The 18,912-nt window shown below is 39.4% G+C and overlaps 2 protein-coding genes across 4 annotated transcripts in view; one reads left to right on the top strand and one right to left on the bottom strand.

Moving 5' to 3' along the window:
* Positions 1-18,912, top strand: part of DOCK1 (dedicator of cytokinesis 1) — a 309,905-nt gene that overhangs the window by 91,572 nt on the left and 199,421 nt on the right. For both annotated transcript variants that reach the window (XM_054831423.1, XM_054831422.1), the window contains exons 26-27: positions 4,209-4,336; positions 6,679-6,774. In XM_054831423.1, the coding sequence (XP_054687398.1) occupies positions 4,209-4,336; positions 6,679-6,774 (224 nt within the window). The remainder of the gene's footprint in view (positions 1-4,208; positions 4,337-6,678; positions 6,775-18,912) is intronic.
* Positions 12,942-18,912, bottom strand: part of INSYN2A (inhibitory synaptic factor 2A) — a 48,340-nt gene continuing 42,369 nt past the window's right edge. For both annotated transcript variants that reach the window (XM_054831426.1, XM_054831425.1), the window contains one exon: positions 12,942-15,852. In XM_054831426.1, the coding sequence (XP_054687401.1) occupies positions 15,669-15,852 (184 nt within the window). In that variant the 3' untranslated portion in view covers positions 12,942-15,668. The remainder of the gene's footprint in view (positions 15,853-18,912) is intronic.

Below are 18,912 nucleotides of genomic sequence, written 5' to 3'. Positions count from 1 at the left end.
CCTCGCAGGCTTTACAAAGGCACGTTCATATGCCTTTGCTGGAGTGCTTAGCAACTGGGCGTCAGGGTTCTTTCTCTTCCCTGCGTTTGGCGAAAGGAGTGTGCTACACCACTGTTTTGTGGGTTTTTTCTTAATCTGCTCTTTTCTTTCCAAGTTAGTCAAAACCTAACGTAACAACGTATGCTGAGGTTTCACAAATGTGGAGGCACAAGGCTCCAATCACAAAGCATCTCTGGGACAAACAGATTGAGATGAACTAGTAGGACATTCATGGGGTTGAAATTTATATGGAAAATTAGTAGTCAATTTTGACCTGCATCCATCTAGTGATTCCTGTCACATAAGAACAGTCTAGTACTTGAGCAGGGAGGGAATATTTTTTGGGGTAGGAGTGAGTGGTCAAGGGCTGGAGCAGTTCAGAGGCAGAAGTTTAAAGCAAATGTGAAATGGTGATTATACAAAATACATGGCTATTCAGCACCAGGAAAACCTTCTTTATTATGTAAGGGCTGGATCTTCACTCAGAATTTCTTTCTTCTATTCAGAAGGGTGCTGTGATTTATTTTGGGGTTTTTTGGGGTGTGGGTTTTTTTTTAGCTAAGGTGATGCATTTGAAATGTGTTACAGCAAGCTATTACTTTAAATGCACATACATCATTGTCTACCATACTAGGGCAGTTTGGAGACTTCATTTTTGTATAAATAGCTTTAGATCATTTAATGAGCATCCTGGTAAATGAGCTCTTTCAGTGAGGTCAATCCTGTTGATCCATTTTTTTCGCAGAGATCACCACCTCCTTTCACTTCTAATATCTGTATAGATTTAGGATAATATAATTGTAAACAAGTAATGGGAACTTATGATGAAGAGGTTTCTCTGTTACCAGATCTTTTTTTATATTGGATCTTTCGTAATCTAATTCTCTGCTACCTAGTGGAAATGAATATGAGAGGATGTGATGAAGTCATGGTTAGGTGTATTTCCCCGTGTAAATACATTGCAGGGTTTAATGTCTGTTTCAGGAAGCAAAAATTTCAACAAATGCACCATGGTTTTTCTCCTCCTTGAGCTATGAAGCTGGAGGCTAAATGACCAAGAAGCAATTAAATAAAAAAACTCTGCATTGAAGAAACTAACTCTTCAAAGTACTTTCTTTGAATGAGAGCCCACTTGTGCATTCCTAGTGAACATGTACTTATGTGAGTCACTTGAGACTGAAGAATATTTCTTTTGAACTACTAGAGGTTGGGTGTGCTTATATACTGCTTTTTCTCATCCTCCATGTGTGAGCTTAGAAGGCAGGATGAGGATGCTGCTGTTTCAGTTCCTCTCTAACATCTTGTTGAGATGGAATGCTCTCTATTCTGCAATCTAGCACAGTTTTTCTTGATTATTTTTTGTCGGTGACTTTTATTTTTCCCCATTGTGCAGTTTGTGAGAGCAGGATTCCAGCCTTTGTGCCGTGTATCTTGCCGTAGGGACGAGTTTGTGGGGCTGCTCCTCCTGTGACTTTCCTGCTCTGTAGGAGACGGAAGGCTGTGGTCACCGATGGCCTGGGAGTCCTGAAGGAGCCGCAAAGAGTAGTTCAAGTTGTTGCAGTTGGACCTTGCAGCACTGGCTGAAGGCTTCAGGCAGACTTTGGGCAGAGACTGTGTCCCTGTGAAATCCATCTTTGTCTCATCCATCTGGTTTCCTTCTCTCTTTTTTTTTTTTTTTTTTGTGGCAAAAGCAAGTCCTCTTAGGCCCATCCTTATCACTGAGACTCATCAGAGGAGAGTAATTTTCACCTTGGCACCGAGTTTGTAATGCCCGTATCAAGTTTTCCATTGCGAGACCAAACACAATGCCATAAGCATGTATCGATTTCTTTGTCCTTGGCACTTCTTTGCTTCCTAGCTGTCATTTTTTTCTGGTCCCTGCAGTGCATATTTTAGCACTGGTGATACTGCCTTGTCCATCCCATGCACGTCTCCAGCAGACTGTCAGCTGAGCCTCAGTTTTTGCTCTGGAGGCATTTTGAAGTTGGTGCCTGCGTGGGGCCCACGCAGTGCAATTGGGTACTCTGATCACTGGTACCTTCTACAGCACTGACGCCTTGGCACCCGGCCTGCGGCATCTCCTAAATACTGACGGGAATCACTAGGAACCAGCCGAGGGTGGAGGTGCGTGTTCTGTCTCTGGACCCCTCTTCAGCAAAAGTTGAGGCCAGTAAAGGTAATTAATTCTGAATTAATCAAAGCCAGGGTCACCATCTTTTGGTGATGCAGATCTTCGTCATCCTTTGAGCTACTGGTATTTGCTGTAGGTTCTGAGCACCAACTTGCTCACTCTAACTCCTGCCAATCCTGACTGCTGCTCGGTGCCAGTTGCGTCCACTGCAAAAGGACAGAGACCAAATGTGTGTTGATAAAGGGCATGTTTGGTTGCAGAAGGAGCTTCTCCTGTTGAGTAGGACTCTACTGCTACCAAGAGGAGGCTTCCTAGTGTTGAAAGCGTTACTGTGAGCTATTGGTCTCTTGGCTTTTCAGGAAAGCGTTACGTTACCCTAAATAAGTGCTTTCACATTGCATTATGGGGTCATCCCCTCTTAACTGAGATTAATCTCCAGTTTTCATTTTTTTAGTCTTGTGCCTTCTGTTGTGGTCTGTATGTTATTCGCGCTCTTGATGTTGGGTTGGTGATGCTCACTGGTCCAGAACTATTTAGAATTCTCTTAAATAAAGACTTAATTGAGTGCTCATGAGCATTTCTGAATGTTCCAGGGACTTCAGCTTTTGTGTGAAATAATCTCTAAGCAATGATATAGTCATTAAGGACTGCCATGAAGCCTCCTCTTGTGAGTCATCCATATGCCATCAAGTCCAAGCAATTTGGGCAATATCACTAAAAAAACATGTCAAGTGTGTTATATCTTTTGTGTGGCTGTCAAGAGCTTCATCCATATTTTCCCAGGTACTGTATAATTAGAGATCTCATGGGCCAGCAGCCAATGTAGCATTTGACAAAGTGAATTCTTCAGTTGTGTTTTCAGAGATCATCTGCCAGGTAGATTCTATAGTACAAAGACAATTTTTTGGAGTGACCCACATTGTGATAGTGTGTGTCCATCTGTCAGGAAAATAAACATTTCTTAGCGGTAACTATTGTTTTTCAAGATACTTGGCTCACCTGTATATACATGCAGAGCTGTGCTGCTTTCTGTCTGTCTTTATGCGTGTGACTTTCCCGAGAAAAAGCTGCCTGCCAGCTTGGTGATTCAGCCCTTTTAGCATAGAGACATAGCGCTTCTTCCTTTGGGCAAAGAAGAGCTCGTACCTTCTTCCATACGTACATCAGGTAGTTGGGCAGATCGGGAGGGAAAGGGACTTGGGAACTGGTATCTAGTCACGTAACGTAGCTGGGAAAGTCTCATGTTTGTCCTGTTCCTCTTCTGCAATATTATTTAGAGGAGGTGGAAGAATACCAAAATGCTCTTAATTCCTCCTTGCCCCTTCCTGCTCTCCTTTCCCTTACGCCCCAAATATGTTTTAGTACTATGCTGATGGTACATACGCTGTGTAATTTAGTCACTGTTATTGTTTCCTGCGTAAGTCGGGCTCTAATGAGCGAGAATAACCAGTTCCCCTCCTTTGGGCATGGATTTGTTTGGGGGCTGGGAACGGGGGAGGCTAAAGAATTTTTGTTGTTGTTCCCTGCTTTTGATGCCACCATGCAGAAGGCAGATGTACCCCGCTCTGCCTCTCTCCATACATCTCAGGGAATCCTGTTTGTACACTTAGGCGATGCTGCATTGGGAACCAGTGCAGGTAAGGTAAAGGAAGCTTAATATACCTGGCCAACACTCAGCCAGTCGAGCAAGTGTGATGCTGAGCTTGTACGTAATGCTTTGTGTAATGCTGTGTGATGGCACTGGGTAGGTCCAGGTGATCAATGTTTTCAAGCACGGGCAGTTAACATCAGTGAGACTACTCAGGTACTTAGCCTGGGGTGGGTGGGTAGTGCTTGTCCAAGCGTTCTTAACCTAATGACTTCATTTTCATTTGCTCATAACTTTTCCAGGTTTTTATGGTTTGGGTTGAAAAGCAGGTGACTGGAAATCTGGAAGTTATATTCTTTTTCCTAATTTTTTAATCTTATGTAAGCACTGAAGCTGATTGGCTATGAAGTTATTTAAAGCTGCGTATGTAACCTTATGTTTTGTGTGCAGACTGCAGGGAAATCTTGCTGCCAACAATGACAGATCAGCTGAAGTATCACTTGGAAAGACAAGAAGATTTGGAGGCTTGCTGCCAGTTGCTGAGTAACATCCTGGAAGTGCTTTACAAGAAGGATGTGGTTAGTATCTTACGGTTCTGTGATGATTAGCACTTAAATGGATCTTAGTAGAATGAATTAAGCAGGTAACTCCTGATGGCTTAGATTGTCTTTTATTTTTTTCTTCCACCAAACTAACCAGTCTCTCAAGTCTTCTTTTTAGGTAACCAGTGATGAGGATGTGTTGTGTGATACCTCAGGGTGTTTCTTACTGTTGCTGAGGCACATCCAGTACAGCACTGTTATCCAATAACACTTTTCCAGACACTGGTTAGATAGCGAGTAAATAGATATTCTTAGGAGTGCAGTCTCTCTTGCATGGTGTCCTAGCCTCTGCCAGGTGGAAAATGTGTGGTTCGTGTGTTGTTTTTTTCCATGAGCATTTTGGGAAATGCACATTTGAGTTGTATTGATGCTGGTCTGCTAGGCCAGCCTGAAGAAGGGTGTGTATGTATATATACACATATATAAGTATATTAAACAAGTTTGCTGTGTCAACTTTTTGAAGTGCCATTTAAAGATAGCTAGTAGAATTCTCCACCTCGGTAAGGGATAACCTGAGTTGGAAATTGGCAGCTTCTGCATGAATATTATAACTAGTTTTGCTGTCTTACCCATTCAGAAAGTAAATGTATGAGACGGTTGCGCATGAGAACCTGTGCAGTGCCCTGGGCTGGCATGCAGATGTGGAGTTTGCATGACAATCCCTTTTTTGTCTTTTCTTGACTTCACACAAATACACAAATATTAGTGTTTTGCCAGAGAGCTTTAATGATTTGATGTTCTCTTGAAGAAGTTTGGGCTGATGAGGCTGCTGCCTGAACCTTCAGTCCTGTGTTGAATTGTACACTGATTTAGTTGGAAAGGACCTTAAGGATCAGCTGCTCACATTGTATCTAGCATCTTATTTGACGATGTTTTTTTGGGTTCATTCTGATTTTGTTTCTTTTTTTAAAGTAGTTCTGTGTGACTGTTTCAGAGAGTGGGTTATTTTAAAAAAGGAATTTGGTTTTGACATCTTGGCTCTTTCCTGTCACTCTTTGTTGGTTGCATTTCTCTCCCTGGTAGCAACTCGCAGCTCCACCACCTCCTGGGCTGAGCCCGACTGGAGCGGGGCTGCAGGAGAGGCAGGAGCAGAGCCGAGAGCTGCCCTGCGCCCCTGCGGGTGGTTAGCAGCCGGCAGCGAGGGGGCTGCTGAAAATACATCCCCATTTGTTGTTGGAGCAGGGGGATGGAGAAGGGAACAGGGAAAGGATGGAAACACTGAGAGTGAGGAGCGACGTAAAGTAAAATTGAAACTGGTCAGGAGCAGTGCAAGTGCCGGGAATGCAAAGAGGAAGGAAGAGCTCATAGGAGAGAAAGCAGGGAGAGCCGGAGCGCGGGGAGGAGCAGGGTGCTGAGATAGATGCACTCTTCCCTGCAGATGCTCGTGGTCCAAGAACTGTAATGTTTATCCCAAAGGCAGATCTGTCAGCAACAGGAAGAGGAGTCTATACTTGAGCAGTAGCTGTGTGTATTTGTACTGATGATGGCTTGTTCTTCAAATATGCAAATGCATTTTTCATATAGGCAAGTCTGCCTTCGGTAATTATAATCCAATGATAAGAGGTGGGTTATCATACGGATCCAAGGGCAAGAAGAAAATGCTTCATTGGAATGAAGCAACACAAAGATGCTGGGTTTTTTTAGAAAATTATCTGGGAAAATGCTTACAAAGGTTGGCTATAGAATCGTTTCCCCTTTTCATCTCAGAGACCGCTTTTGAAATTTTCTCCTTCAGACTAATAAAAACCATGAAGAAGCCTGTTTATAAAGTAAAAGATGGGAGCAAAGCTCATCTGTTTCTTTCTCCTTGTCGTGTATTTCTGGCTTCAGTTCCTGTAGGCATCATTTTGCATGAGGTTTCTGAACTTGTTCTTAAAAGCCAGTTGCACAATTGACTGAAATTAAGGTTCCTTAACCAAAGTTTTGCTTTGCTTTCCTGTTTCTTTAATTGAGCTGTTGCAAAATAGCCCCTCAGATTTGGTAATGCCTGTGGGCTTTTGATGGTGGAAGAATGACTTAAGAAAATGAAATTATTAGGTAACTAAATGTCATAGGCTTTGCTATATTTCCAGGGACTTGCTTTTCATTTAAATAATCATGACAGAACATGCTAATTTATCAGTAACATGTATTACTAAAATAGACTTTGCTTGGTGTTTGTTGAAATGGGAGACTAATTTTCTGCTTTTGATCAACAGCAGTGAGTGATGTTTTATTTAACTTTCACAAGACAGGCGGATCTAAAGGCAAACATAAATAGTTCAATTGTATTGGTGTCTGTTGTATCTAGTTACCACTAATTTATTCTTTTTCCTTAGGGGCCAACGCAACGACATGTCCAGATAATCATGGAAAAGCTATTGAGGACAGTAAACAGAACAGTCATTTCCATGGGACGTGATTCGGAGCTCATTGTAAGTGTCTCTTGATGTAAACTGAAATACCTCTGTCACATCTTTTTGAACCTGACTGTAATAGGATTTAAATCCCAGGTGACCTAAAGCAATCAAAACCTTCTGTAACTGTCTTTGTGTTCAGTAAGCTGTAAAACATTGGCTTGTAATTTTTCTGTGGTTTACACAGGGGGAGAAAAAAATACTTAAAAAAAAAAAAAAAAAGAAATATGGGTGGCCAGGTGATTAGACAGATTTTAGATGTCTGTGTTAACCAAAATAATGTATTATTTGTAATTAGCCAGCTGAAAAGTGTGGAAATGAGACTTGCATGTTCATTACTACATTAGCAATCATTTGACTCTACAAGCATTTACTTGCCTTTTTTGACCACAGCTGAGATAACCAAGTTAATGGCAGTATTCGAGTGGTCCAAAAATAGAGCCCCAAACTGTTACGTTTTGAAAACCTAGGGGAAGGACTGATGCTTACCATGTTCGACGTCAGTGGCGTAGCACTGTGCTTTTAAAGCCTGACATTTGAATTATTCACCTGTATCATTTAATATTGGTCTAAATAATGAAGAAAATTAGTGAGGCCTATTGATATCTAAACTGGGGATAGATCTTTGTGTGGTTTTGGGAGTCTCACTGTGTGTTTGCCTTTACCTTATATTCTCCCTTAGGTGTCTGCATCTGGCAACTGATATATAGGAAGCTGGTCAAAGTGGACCAGATTTCTCATCTGTCTGAGTAGCTGTCCTTCTGTTCTATACTAATTTGGTTAAGTTGGTTCGATACGTTAATCCCTTTCTTTTAAAAAGGGTTTATTTGTTAGTCAGATTTATCTGAGTTCATTAGCACTTTCTTTTTTTGATCTCCAGTTTGATTTCTCTCTGTAATTGCAGACAGTGATACTTGACTTGTTACGAGAAGGCTCTCTGTCCTCAGCACATCTTACTTACCTACCGCTGTCCCATTTACTTGGCACGTGGTGGTGCCTCTCTCAGCAAACATACTGCCATTTTAGTTTTGTCTTTAGTGCGTCATCCACTAACTTTTTTCTTTTTTTGTCTTCCACTTCTACCCCTTTGATGTGCAACAATAATTTTTGTGCTTAGAAAGTGATAGTGGATCACCAGATCCATTGTTGGAGCAAGAAATGGTTATAAATAGAGATTGTTCTTACAGAATATTCTGGCGCTGGGATGCAGTAACAGTGAAAGGAAGTAAAATAATTTATATGTTATTGCTACTTTGTGTATTACCCCAGAAATTACTAATAATATGCAGAATGGATGTCTTAATATCTTTCTGTACAAGGGCACAGAACTGCTTCCCTCAGTTGCACAGAAGTGTAGTCTTGTAAGACATACATGCAGGAAACTTCTTCAGTTACAGTCTGAATGTGAATTAATTATTGTTTTGATGAACACGATTTAGATGATATTTTAAAATGTTAATTATTCCTGTGGCGTTTATCAAATTATATTTGAAAACTTGTCCTGTATATATTTTAAGTAAGTACAGTTCTATTGAAAGTACCCCTAGTGATCACGAATACAGCTTGAAATCATTCTATCCGTGCACTCTGTAATTATGTAATGAGTATTAATAGGACCGGGTATTTTCAAGGAGTACTTACTCCTATCTTAAAATGCAATCTGTTGGTGAAAGGTCCCTGTGATCAACCGGTAACAACTCATTCTTGTGATGTCACCAAAGTAGGAAAAGTAAGAGGCAAGCAATAATTAGCAAGCATAACCTCACCCCTCTTGGATGATGATTAGGTTGAAATTATGCGTTGGCTTCTCTTTTGTCAATACTAGTATAGTTTTACCTGTAGCTTATATCAGAGAATCAACCATACAGGATGAGTAGAAGGACGGAATTTAAAAAATAATGTATCTTACACAGACATAGTTCAAGTAATGATAACTTTTTCAGAAGAGGTAAAATAGAGGACATAGCACTTTGTTTCTTACGTAAATATAGCTATATTGGTGTACTGAAGCTGGCATGTTGAAGAAATACTTAGCTATGTCATCTTCATGCAAACCCTAATGTTGCATAATACACTTTAAATATAAAAAAACCACTTTGCATCAAAAATACTGAGAAATTGGCACTTACTCCTGTAGACGTGAACTATATATACATTAAGATTTATCATCTGTTAGCTACATTCTGGAAGCATCCCTCTGGGGATCCTGCTTTGAATAGCTCAAAGAATGGTGGTCCTTCTGTCCAAGACAAGACTTCTTTTCTGATCCATAGCAATACAGGAACACAGATTCATAATCTCCTTATGGTGGCAAACAACCTTGTTTAATTTCACATTCTTTATAAACCTCTGTTCTACTCACCGTGGAACTACTGTGGCCTTTGGGATGCACGAACTTTGATGTTTACCCTTATAGATCCCAAAGACAGTTGTTTGTAGAAATTGTTTCAAATTCTATTTTAATAATATTCTTTGTATACCCTTCTGAGGTCGATGCTTGTGTGTCTTAGGCTCGTGTTGTTTTTGATTGTGGGATAAGTCAGTGAGAGATGGTGTTTCTGAGAGGCCGGAATTTTATGTGATCAGTGCAGGATTGTAAAGAATTTCAGTGCTCAAGTGAACGTGCGGTTATCTCGGAACAGAGGTGGCAGAAGTGGAATGCTCAAATATGTGATTTAACATTGGTGAGCAGAACTCTTCAATAGGAGATGAGGATGCTACACGTGCTAATGTAATGGGAACATAAGACACTGAATTCACTATTTCAGGAGGATATGCAATTAGAGGCTATTAAAGATATCACAAATAATTCAGATAACTTTCTCTACGTTATAACCTACGGATAGGGCTCTGTGTGTGATACCAAATGACTGCCACTGGGTCGGTTTCCTTTGGGAAAATGTTGACGAAAGGTGGATGACTTGTAGTACGGACCTGACCTTCAGGGGACAGCAGGGGACCCGTGCAGCGATGGCAGTACCTGCACGGTACTCTGTTGAAATGTATTTGCTTCGCTGCGTTACAAACTTTCCACCTTAATCCAGGAAATAAGAAAGGATTTTAGTAACACTTACCTGACGCCTACTGTATCTCAGTCTGAGTACGGGAGATATTGGGTAAAACCTTTTGAAGGTTTTTGGTCCTCACTGTTCTGTGAGGCTGTGTCTCGCATCTGTGGCAAAGTTTCTGCCTATTAAACCTTAAATTGCAAGTTAACCATGTTTAATTACAGGAGGTGCCTTTTGTGTTGAACAGACTGGAAAGATTCTCCGATAGTCTCCTTTGACTTTATACTTTTTTTTTTTTTAGTTTTTGCCTCTTTAAATGTGTGAGTTTCTAGTTAAAAATCGTAAGCTATTTTTATCATATAACTTCGAAAGAGAATTTTCTTGAAATAAGATAGACCAGTTGTAAGAAGAAAAACTAGACAATAAATAAAACAGAATATAAGTGATCGGTTGAAATCTGATTTGACCATAATTTTGGTAGAAGTTGGTAGCAAGAAGAATTTAAGTTAACATTTGTGATACTGCACACTGTCTTCTAGCCTTCAGAACCTGTGAAAAAAAAAAGGAAAAACAAAACCAAAAAAACCCCAAAACTCCTCAAACCCTTGGTTTCATTGGTGTCTGTATTAACTGTATTATTAAGCAGTGAATTTATTTACTTGGAAATTAGCATTAGTTTCCAGCCTGCTGTATCAAATGAGTTTTTAAACATACAAGAAAAAAATCTTGTCACTGTTTTAATACTCATTACTTTTGGCTACTTTTTGCTCTAGAAGTCTCAGTGGTGACTGGTACCTGCTGCTTTGCTGAGTAGAGGGTTCTGGGTGTGTTACTGTAGTGAAGGTAAGAAGTGGATGTGGCCTGTGGGTGCAGAGTTGCCTGGTGCGAGGTCGGGGTCCGTTGCTGCTCGGGGCTACTTTTGCACGTGCCTAGAGTTAGTCCCGCTTACGGCCGCAGTAAGAAGTCACCTATAACAAGATCACAAAATTTTTCCTACTGAAGAACAAGTTGCCTGAAAAAACATTAAATTGAGCACGCTTTGTGGAGTCTTTTTTGAAGGATAATTTTAAACCATTTCTCTCCTTGCCTAGTAACTTCTGAAGAATGTTGCGTTCCCTGCGAGTCAGCATATTGGCCCTTCTACAGTAAATCAGAATTGACTGGCCACGATGGTAGGTCCAAAATGAATCACGACTACTCCCTGCTTCCTTGTGGTCAGCAGCCTGGTATGCTTTTCATTTACAAAGCCAAGAAAAACAAGCTAGTTGCTGAACACTTTAATTTCAGAAAGGACATCCAGATGGGGTTTTTGGATCCCTATGTGTACAATTTTTGGAAGATACTTCAGTTGGCAGATTTGTGCAACTGTATGATCATTGTCTATGAAACAGACAATCTTGGTTCCTTTATATGGTGGAACAAATCAGATTCCATTTTGATACAGAAAAAAAAATCTAGCTCACAGGTGCAAGAGCAAAAGAGTGTAGGAAGTGGCTCTACTCCCAGGAGACTCTGTCCTTAAGAGCAGGGGCTCTGAAAAAACACGTAATGGTAAATGGTGAACAAAGTCAGTGTGAACACCTGCTGTGATCGGGGAGGGGAAAAATGCTGGTTTACATTCTCCTGGGATGTGTGACTAGGAAGCAGTGGACAGGAGAGGACTTGATGACTTTGCTGATGAGTGGAGTATTTCCCATGTCGCTTCCTCCCCCCCCCCACTTTAAACCAAGGATGTGTTGAAAGCAAAACAGAAATGCTGCAGAAATCATCAGGAAGTAGAGGAAGTGATTTGTGGTGTGAGACGTAAAAGCCATCTGAAGTTAATAGAAAGAAGATTTAGAGGTGCCCCTTGGTGACAGTGAAGGAGAACCTCTGTAGGGTGAAGATGGCACCTGCTGAAGGAAAGAGGAGGAGCTGGAGAGGGAGAGTAAAGTAGAGCAGAGAATGTGAACGCTGGAGTAATCGATCAATCGAAGGCAGCGGTGGAGTCTCCATCGCTTGGCATCTTCAAGGCCAAGTTTCCAGGAGCCTTTCTGGAAGGCAGTAAAATCGGAGTCTAAGTAACAGATGAATTATTGAGGGTCATGGGAGAGAGTTCTGGGGCTACGTTTATTGAGGAGTTGAAGCTAGATGTAAATTGTCTTTCTGTGCCTTAAAATCTGTCAAGTTTAGGGTTAATGGGTTCCAAAATGTTGGGGAGACAACTTTATTTTCTTCACCGGCCTTCTACCGTGTAAAAAAAAAAAATACTTTGTTTAGTGAGTCTCATATTTTCTTATCTTTCAAAACCATTTGCAATTATGTACTGCAAACTGCTTTCACAAAAACTGAAGCGGTATTTGAATGATGGCCATGATTTTGTCCCATCACTAATACTGAGCTTTTTGTGTTGTAAAATGTAATATTGCCGAGGCAGCGAACGGGTATGGAGTATGCCCCACCAATGTTCACGGGAACAAACTGCGTTCACCTAAAGGAATTGACAGCAAATTTCTAGCACTCCAATTATCTTAATAAGCCACAGTTGTCTTTTATGGATGCTGAAATAATACTAAAAAATGTTTCATGCAGTCTGTTTCACTCTGCTAGAAAGAACTGTGTTGGTAGAGCAGTTATTTTTTTTAGTGGCAATCCAGTTAACAAATTCCAGTAGTAATATATAATGTGTGCTATTATACAGATGCTAAAGAAATAGTATAATCTAATAGCGTACTTGATTTGAAAGTGTTCATGAAAAATGAACCTATTTGATCTTGAAAAAGTGATTAACCTTTAAAAAGTAAGAGTGAAATTAAAGGCATAGATGGTGGTTTTGCATCTTAAGCAAGAAAAAGCAAACACTTTGTACCGATGGTAGGATTTTTCAGTTTTAATCATGATTTGTTTCAATTTATCCTGATTTTTTTAAACTATTTTTACAGTGACTCTTTTTTCTTTTAAGAAAACAAGTGATACTCACATGAATAGTGTTTCCTAATAGTTCTAAAACAAAGAATGTAACTGTTGCTTAATGGCAATTATACGGACTCAGAAAATAGCAAGTAATAGAAAATCACTGCAGTATTTATTGACTAAAAAGTAGTTTTAAGCATGGTATGGGAGAAGTGCATATAGCAAATTAGTGTATGAAAGTGCATGGTATTGTCAGTGAATTCAGCAAAGCTACGTTATGTGCCACACTGAAAGTAAAGATGCATTTTCGTTGTTACTACCTCATACCTGCGTTTTATAAGATCTTCTACATTAGGGTGAAAACAGCTTTGTCAGTCACATTTAACTAAAAGCTCTAAAGAATTAGGTTTTTCTCTTAGTGTCTATCTAACCTGAGCCTGAGTGATTCTAAATGTAATACAATATGATACATTTTACACACTTGCAAAAACATTTTATTACAAATTACATTGTATGGTACGATATAACACGATATGTAATTTTAAGCAAGACTATATGTATGTTAGCTTTTCCAGTTTTAAAAAAATGTAAAAAATTAAAAATTTGCAACTTCTTAAGAAAATAGCCTGGACATGTACAGAACACGCCATGAGAACTTTCACTTTTAGCTCTTACGCGTTTCACCAGTGAATTTTCCTCTATCATTTTAAATGATTACAGAATACTAGTCTCTGTAGGAGTCAGTAACCGCACGTAAAAACAGTTCAGTTTTGTGTCAGAGTCCCTGCACGCAAGAACGTTTAGAATAGGTTTATGGGAAAAGCTACTGATTCAGTGACGCTACCGATTTGTAATTGATTGCCATTGAGAGATGCTTGATTTAATTTATTTAAAAAAACCCCAAACACTAGGCATGTTAGCATGGACGAGTTCATTAATTATTAACACTATTTTAAAATAATACTGAATACTGTTCTATTTTTCTTGTTATGTCCGTATTTGATATTTTTTTCTGTTTAGGAAGAAAAAAAATGTTTTCTTGTTTGGAAATGCTTGGGTTTCTAAAACGTGTAGGGTGGGCTGTCTTGTAAACAGTTTTCTATTTTCAATTAAAAACGGTATAAAATACATGAAACACGGTTTTTCCCCACATGAAACAATTGCACTTCCTTCCTGGTACACAGGATCGCCTTGTCTAATCCTTCGGCTTTCACAGAGTATTTCAGGATATTGTTTGGTTATGTACAAGAACTTGTAGCCCTCTTGAAGGTTTACTGCAAAGGTGACTTTTTTCATTAAAGCATCCTGAAATTAATTTTTCAGGTGGACATACACATCTTCTGTGTTTCTGTTGCCATTTTAACTTCCTTTTCTTGCTCTTTGCTTTGGGGGGAAAAATAAGTTATTTTCCTCGAGTTTTCTTGCAGGAATGGATCTGATGCTGAGTTAAGAGGAAAAATAGTGTAAATGAAAACACTTCAAATTTTGTAGTATGTGCAAACTCTTCTGCTAATGATTACATTTCTTCCACCTAAAGACTGAAGAATTTGCATCTCACTGGTGCTGCAGGGTATGCAATTTCAAAACCAATTCTTAGTAAACCAGTTTGTCATGTGACACTGTATGACTCAAATTATCTTAAATCCTTAAAAAAACCCCAAAAACAAAACCAAAAAAACCCCAGAAGATTCTGACTCCCTGGCCACTTCTAGCACGAGAAATTTTTTCCACAAATGGTCATTCTAGGTGCAAGTTTAATGACAGTAGCAAATACTTAAAAGGAAAAAGTTGGAGTTTATCATTCAGAGCAAAATTTTAAGTGTCATGTAAAAAAAAAAAGGGGGGGGGGGGGGAAGTGATTCGCATCTCTTCCCTAAGGGTGTTGGGTAGCAAGTACAATTAATAGATTGAGATATAAATTCTAATATGTTGGGAAACCCATCTCTGAGAAGCTTAGTAAATAAATAGCAATTAAAATTACTGCTCCTTCCAAACCGGTTTCAGAGCATAATGCATACTATAAATTGTCTGGTGCCTTCTGCAGTAGTGTGGAGGTTTTCCAAAGACTGCATTACAAAAAGATACTAAATTATGGCAAATGCCAACAATCCAACAATTGTTCTGTTTGTGGGGTTATTTTATTATTTTTTTTTTTTTCTGTGCCAGAATGTGTCATTTAAACCTTTTGGGTACCAAAAGATTAAAAGTGAGATCTAGGACAGATGATTGTCCCGTAGCCTTGACCCTGTCAGCTTGATGTGGTTAAAGGCTTGTCCTGACTTTGGGAGGTCTCTAGCCACTCACCCCTTGGAGGTGGGCAGCAAACTTGTTCGTCTGGTGATGAGGACGTAGCTAAATTAGAAATGATGGTGCGTTGTCGAAATGTGACAGCTTGGTTGAAGTCTACATCGCATGAAGGCAAATATACATATAGTCACATCTTAGAGATTATTCTTGGTCTTGGACCACATGAAAAATTGTGCTTTGTCCAGGATATATGTGCTGAAAACTGCACTCCCCGATCAACATGGATTTGTAAAACTGAAGACCATTGCAAACATAAGGCTTGCTTGCTTTTTTTTTTCCCCCTCGTTGTTTAAAGACAATAAACCCAACCCTCAAAAGGCTTTAAAACAATAGTGATGTTTAGCTGTGTACAGGATGACAGCCTACAGTTTAACAGGTTAGAATGTGACGCTTTCAGATCTAAAGGGGGGGAAATAGTTTTACTTTCCATCTTAGTACAAATTTCAATTCAGGTTTTACATCCCACATTGGTGAACTGCAAATAAAAGTTGGCAAGGTATTATCTAACGCCTTGCTTCTGGACATTAGTTTATAGGTACAAAGGCCTTTTTGGTACATACGGTGAGAACTGAACGCTGCCGGAATGGTCAGGATTACATTGGCCGGTAACACTGATCAGTCTACCAAGATCCCGTTATAGGTGATTGATAGAACTCCAAATATTTTTCAAAGAAGGCCTTGAACTCCACATGTAATGGACTTGGGTTAAAGGAACCAGAGTTTCCATCTTCCATGCTTTTTTGATTCAGTTTTGGATTTTTGCTTGGGAGTGGAGGAGTAGCTCTCCTGAGAATAAGGCAAAGGTGCAACCTGAGTTTCCTCAATAGGATGAAGTTTTCTCAAAACTGGCTGTAGTTTATCTTCTTGCTGTTTAAAATCCAATTCCACACTAAAAATGGGAAGAAAAAGGCAATTAGTAATGAATTAGGATGATAGATTTCAGTTAAGCTGACATCTGACACCAATATAGAAGTGCTTAATTTAGGAAATTCAAATACAAATAAATGTTTATCAGATCTCCACATTTCTTGCATCAAAAATGAAGTGGGGCAGGGGGAGAGGAAGGTCAAAACCTGATACACTGCAAGAGAGAACTAGGAATGGGATTGTGCAAACTTCTCCCTGCTTTTTAGGAGGACCTGGAGGATTATGGTCAAAGTGCTGTGAAGTGATTGAAAACTAGAAATGCTGCTTTTTCCCTCATCTCTGTGGAGAAATGCTCTTTCAGAGAGCTCCCAGGCTCAGATCTCCCTCCTGTGTGCATGCTCTGGGAGGCTGGGGTGGCAGCCAGGCACGGCCATCCTGCTGCTTCTGAGAAAAGCTGATGGGTTGGCTGTAAGCAACAAGGCTGTCCTGGCCATTTCTTTACCGTACCTGTTTCCCGCAGGTTTTACCACGTGTTGGATTAATTTCACCAAACTGCTGTCATATGTGCATGCTCATATATGTATGTGTAAAAAATAAATTAAAACCTATTCTCTTTTACAGTGCAATCCTTTAGCATATGCTGACGGCATCTAAACTTCGCCCCGTAATGAGGATAACATCAAATTGTGTTGGCCTCTGCTGTAAATGGCTGCTGAGACCAAAACATCTAAGGATGTAGATCTATTTATTTAACTGGCCAGATCTGTAGGTGAAATGGAAAGAACCTCTTTTGGTAGTAGCTAGTGTGTACTTGCTTGTTCCATTGCTACTAAAATTTAATAGAAATAAGGGAAATACTCATCTAAACGTAAGCTTGCACTCAAAAAAATATACTGAAGCTCTAAAATACACCTCCTCAATTTGAAACACCGTGTTGGCTACAAAATCCCGCCAGCAATTAAGAAACATAATAAATATGAAATTGCAACCCTGATTTCAACAGAGTGCGCTACAGATCATTTCAAGTTTACTTTGTCAAACAAGGAACGGCAGTATAAACTTCAGCAAAAGTTAATTCTTATGCTCAAAACCGAATGGAGGCCACTTACAGATATTAAGGGAAGTTAAGGATATTTTGGTGCTTTGGTTTTCTGAAGAGCTGAGGAGTCTGCCTGCAAGGACTTCCAGTGAAGCCCTAGGAGGAGTGCTGGGAAGGTGTAAGGTGTGGTGGTTTTTTTTTTTTTTTTTTTTTTTTTTTTTATCTGGCTGTGCCTCGTTTGGTGCCTGGTTTAACTGTTAAACACATTCTGAGCAAAGGTATCAGCATTTCAGTGATTTGGCTAAACCTTCTAATACTGGAGGAGAGAAATACGCTAGGTAAGAGTTCAAATATTCAAAATATTTTCCCCACCTCTGTGTTGTTAAGCAGTAAAAAGACATTCCAAATCAAAGATGATAACTTCAAAAATTTCAGCTATATGCTAGAATACTACGAATACTGAATTTGCAGGAGACGGCTGTGTTGGCTATCCTGCTACTGCAGCAGCACACTACAAGCCTACTGATTAATCTAATATCTGTCCTTGTTAATGAAAGAACAATGCCGTCTTCAACTTGAGAACACGTTCTTGTTTGCAGTTTAGCTAGCAAAAAGCAGTGGGTTAGATAACTGCAGCATTAATTTGGTGGTAAGATTGGGATATCGGTTGATTGTGAATGTCCCACCACGTAAATGCTTTCAGTAGTACAGTGAGAATCTTGGCATGAAATAGATTCTTCTCTAAGAGCTCTCTAAATCTCATTTAAAGTGGCATGCAAATCTGTGCAGAATTTGGCATGTATTGTAGTTGGTTTGTTTCTCAGTATAAATTTGGGGGGGAGGGGAAAAAAAAAGAGAAGGGGGAAAAAAAGGCATTGGCAGAGTTCGTTTTTACTTCTTTCAAAACGTTATTCTTGATGGGGAGCTCTCTTAAGAGCTACCTGGAATTGATGTAACAGATAAATTGTTTTAAAAAACCCTTGCTGAACAGAATAACTTTTTTTTCCATAATCAATTTCTATTAAAGATAGACCTCAAGAGAAAAACCGTCTTGGTTCTAGTCCATATGACAAAACCCCATGTTATTACCATTTTCTGCTGCATAAACCCATTTGCAGCACGGTTCAGGCTGTCTTTCAGCTGTTTACATCCAAATGAAATATTTTTCTTCTGAAGAGTATAAAGAGGCTGAACGAAAACATTCATATTATTTCAGCATTTAGAACTGTAAATTTTGCAGAATAATTGATGGTTGTTTATCAAGATCAATTTAGCTAGCTTTGCAGGGTTTTTAATGTAACCGTTCCTTTCAGGCAAACGCTTTGTTTGCTTGCAAGCTTAGGTTTTGGTGTATACCTGTTTGTGCTGCAGTAATAAGACAAAACTGTATTATTCTGTAATTTTTCACGTATCTTTCTAAATTAGCTGTAGCTGACTTGATTTTTGGTCTTTAACTTTCGAACATATCAGATACTATTAAATTTAGCAAGTGTTACGTATTTGTATGACTACTTGATATTTTTGCTAGAGCTGCACATCTTTCCAGTTCTTGCATTCCGCAGCTTGATTTTTGTCACCTGTCACAGCTCTAACAACTTTAGTTTGCTTAGTGCTAATTTTGTATCCTAAGGATCTCTAAATTTCCTCTCAAAATGACCTTTTCTTGAAATATTCCCTATGCCATGTGGCTCTTTTCACTTTCAAACTTTGTCTGGTTTTTTTAAGCCTTCCCATGAGAACTCCATAAACTTAATTAGTGAGGACTGTATGTTCTTCTAGCATTACACATGATGGAGATCATAATTACTGGTTTCAGAAGCATTTTTCCTTACATGAAATACTAGTTTTTAGTAGACTGACAATTGTGAATAAGCCCTACAAAACCAAATCTAAATAATAGATAATGCTAGTACCACAACCATTGCATCTGATTGGGACACGCTAAAGGTTCACTTACCTACAATATTGCCAGCTTTGGAACATTGGGATGGAGTTTCTCTATGTTCAGTGCCTGTCTGAGATTCTTCCTGTGCATGAAACTCT

The sequence above is a fragment of the Grus americana genome, chromosome 7 (genome assembly GCF_028858705.1).
Source record: "Grus americana isolate bGruAme1 chromosome 7, bGruAme1.mat, whole genome shotgun sequence".
NCBI classification, from domain to species: domain Eukaryota; kingdom Metazoa; phylum Chordata; class Aves; order Gruiformes; family Gruidae; genus Grus; species Grus americana.
Note: the sequence above shows the minus strand (reverse complement) of the source record. Positions and strands in the feature narration are given on the sequence as shown.